The following is a 3395-nucleotide window of genomic DNA, read 5'->3' as shown; positions in this document are numbered from 1 at the left end:
TACTGGCCTACAGGGCAGTACACCAGTCAGCTCCCCTGTACCTGCAATCTATGGTCAGGTTCCAAACCTCTCACCGCTCCCTTCGCTCCTCCACTAGTGCAGGACGCCTCGCCCCTCCTTCTCTACGGGGGCTAAAAAGTCGCTCATCCCGATCGCGACTCTTCTCGTCCCTGGCACCTCAATGGTGGAATGAGCTTCCACCTTCAGTCAGGACGGCTGAATCACTGCCGATCTTTCGGAAAAGACTAAAGTCACACCTTTTCATGCTCAATCTGGGCCCTTCTTGAACTAACTTCTTTCTCTCTCTTTATTAAAAACAAAAACAAAAAAAAACAAAAAACTATACCACCATTCCTTCAGATGTTGTAGTTGTCATAGACTGTGCTGCATAGTTGATTGCTCTATTGCTGACAAGAATGTGTTATTGTAAGTCGCTTTGGATAAAAGCGTCTGCCAAATGTCGTAATGTAATGTAATGTTATACGGACGACTTTGGTCCATACAGGACGTCGTCAATGTTGGCTTTCATTTGATTCTTCAATGGTGTCCTCTAACCCAGAGGCTCTCAACCTTTTTGGCCTGTGACCCCTTAAAACGAAGCAATGCTTACTCACAACCCCCTGATGATGACACCTACTTTTGGAAGGTGGATGATATGCAACACCTCACTGTGGACTATTGCTAGCTAAAGAGCTTTTATCGCTTATAAAATTGATTTTAGATCATGAAATTAATTGAGGGGTGAACATTCAATTTCACATCATCATGCTTTAGATGCCATCCTACATTTCCAGATCAGGCATCTAATATCAAGGATGTGGTTGATCAAACTTGCTTGTGGAGATGGATTGAAGGCAGCAGCTATCCTTCCTGACAGCACGAAACAACTTTGGATTCAGCCAGCGGAGAATCAATTACGTACAATAACTTCTGTGAGTTCATGCTCATAATGAATAGCATGACAAATGTGGTGGGAAAACCAATTTATCAGCTCATAAAATTCAGTTATATGAAATTGAATATATTGGCAATTCGTGGCAACCAATTGTCAACAGTCACACTGAAGTGAAAACAAACTCACCACCCTTGATATTAAATTATGTTTTTCAGTTATTCCATTTGGCAGGTTCGGCTTGAAAGTGACACTTTAATCGAGAGCAATTGGACAACGACTGTTATGCGTACTGCTTGCTAATTAGGCTGCTAATTGGATGTGTATGTATGTATGTGAACCCACCGGGCAGCGTCTCTGCTCAGCTTGCTGCTCAGCTTCAGAGGAGGTGCCTGGTGCTTCTGCCTGTACTCGTTGTGGCTCCGTAGCACCTCTTCAGCAAACTGCTTCGAGGCTGAGAGAGAGAGAGAGAGAGAGAGAGAGACAGAGAGAGAGAGAGGGGCAGAGAGAGACAGAGGGAGAGAGAGAGAAACAGAGATAGAAGGAGAGAGAGAGAGAGAGAGAGAGAGAGAGAGAGAGAGAGAGAGAGCTAATTTAACGATGTGATGATGCAACCTGAAGATTCAAACCTGTTCTAGTTGCAGTATGCAGGCCTGCTCCTACATGCTGCTCGGCCTCAGACAGTGAGTGCCAGCTGGGTGAGAGGGATGATGGATGGCTGCGGGGTAGAAAACGTCATCCCCATCATCTGCTCTCTCTCTCCTGCCTGGTGCCTGTCACTCACTGGCCTTTTCACAAGTCCCACACTCTGTGCATCACTCACACAATAGGCTGATTCAAATAGTCACAAGGTCACAAATAGCACTGCTGTAGCAGCCTGCATGCCAAATTAAACCTAACGAAGAATCAGTAACGAGAACACAATTTTGAGAACTCGCGTGGTGGTGGCAGCACTTTAGATTTACAATGTTGTACTGTATGTCTCCCTCCCATTCCAATTTTCAAAGACAGCCAAGTTCACACAAGCACACGCGCGCGCGCGCACGCACGCACGCACGCACGCACACACACACGCACGCACGCACACACACACACACACACACACACACACACACACACACAGTTTCTGAAGGCAAAGTTGTTGTAACTCAGGCCAAACTGATACAATACAAGTTACAAACAATACTGGGAGTTCAGTTTCCACTTACCTGACTTGCCCATGGTGCTGACAGCCTTGTATGAGATCAGCAACTGCTAGCCTCTCCTCTGGTGGTTTGTTTCTTCTCTCTCTCTCTCTCTCTCTCTCTCTCTCTCTCTCTCTCTCTCTCTCTCTCTCTCTCTCTCTCTCTCTCTCTCTCTCTCTCTCTCTCTCTCTCTCTCTCTCTCTCTCTCTCTCTCTCTCTTTCTCTATCTCTCTCTCTAGTGCTGTCTTAACGCTGAAGCTCTGAAACAGCTGTCAATGCTATTTTATTTGGGTGGTTCCTTCTATTGCCCTCTCATTCTAACTGCAACTTTAAGACAATTCTGCAAACTTCCCCTTTAGCTGTGAAGTACTAATCTTAATTTCCTAATCTGTGCGTAATGACGCCTGTTACGCAACACCTCTCTTTCTGTTTTCCTTTCTAATCTTCCACCTCACTGTAACTCACCCTGCCTGCCTGCCTGCCTGTCTGTCTGTCTGTCTGTCTGTCTGTCTCTATCTCTGCCTGCCTGCCTGCCTGCCTGTCTGTCTGTCTGTCTGTCTGTCTGTCTGCCTGTCTCTATCTGTGTGGCTCAGACAAGACAACTCACCCTGCCTCTCTGAATCTCTCTATCTGTGTGGCTCAGACAACTTCTTCTCTTTACATTCCTACAAATGAAAGGGAGGCCCCTTCAGCCCTTGGTGTGATGATGACATCATCTCTGTGAGACACATGCCCATATATGGGACTGAGATTCCTATTCTGTAGCCTGGGCAGGGTGAGTCAGGGAGAATGCTGCTGTAAGTGTAGCTTGGACAGTGGCTTTCCTCACAATGCACTGTCATGATGCAGCGCTCTGCCAGACAATGCAGTACTGAAGACAATGGCCAACTCTGAGACAGACAGGCCGCTGAATGCATCATATCACTGCTGCACACATGCCACATGCATGTGGCCCTGGAGCAAGCCACTGAGAAGGCCTTGTCAAATCACTGCTCTGTCTTTGAGTTTTGGAAGTGTAGTAGGCCTCTCTCTATACAGACTATCATCATCAGCATCAGCATCAAAAGGGAGTAAGTGGGCTCTGTGTCTCTGTTTGTGTCTCTGTTTGTTTCCATTTTTGTCTCACTGATGATGTCACAATGTCTATGACATAAGCAGTGATGTCACTGTAACTGCGATGTCACTGATGATGTCACAATGACATCATCAGTAATGTCACAATGTCTATGACATCAGTGATGTCACTCGAGCAATCGCTCAATTACCATTGAGGCTGACTTGAATGATGATGAAGAGGACTATTAGAACTAAAGCTTCCT

General features: G+C 46.1%; 1 protein-coding gene across 1 annotated transcript in view; it reads right to left on the bottom strand.

Annotated features, from left to right (window-relative positions):
* The window catches only part of glipr2l (GLI pathogenesis-related 2, like), a 5427-nt gene extending 3192 nt beyond the window's left edge, over positions 1 to 2235 (bottom strand). The window contains exons 1-2 of the mRNA XM_083648991.1: positions 2101 to 2235; positions 1238 to 1346 (exon numbers count right to left, since the gene is read on the bottom strand). Coding sequence (XP_083505117.1) covers positions 1238 to 1346; positions 2101 to 2113 — 122 coding nt within the window. The 5' untranslated portion in view covers positions 2114 to 2235. The remainder of the gene's footprint in view (positions 1 to 1237; positions 1347 to 2100) is intronic.
* Positions 2236 to 3395: the final 1160 nt, after the last annotated feature.

Source organism: Poromitra crassiceps, assembly GCF_964638095.1.
Source record: "Poromitra crassiceps genome assembly, chromosome: 1".
In the NCBI taxonomy this organism is placed as follows: domain Eukaryota; kingdom Metazoa; phylum Chordata; class Actinopteri; order Beryciformes; family Melamphaidae; genus Poromitra; species Poromitra crassiceps.
The sequence above is the reverse complement of the archived record's forward strand: the minus strand, read 5'-3'. Positions and strand labels throughout refer to the sequence as shown.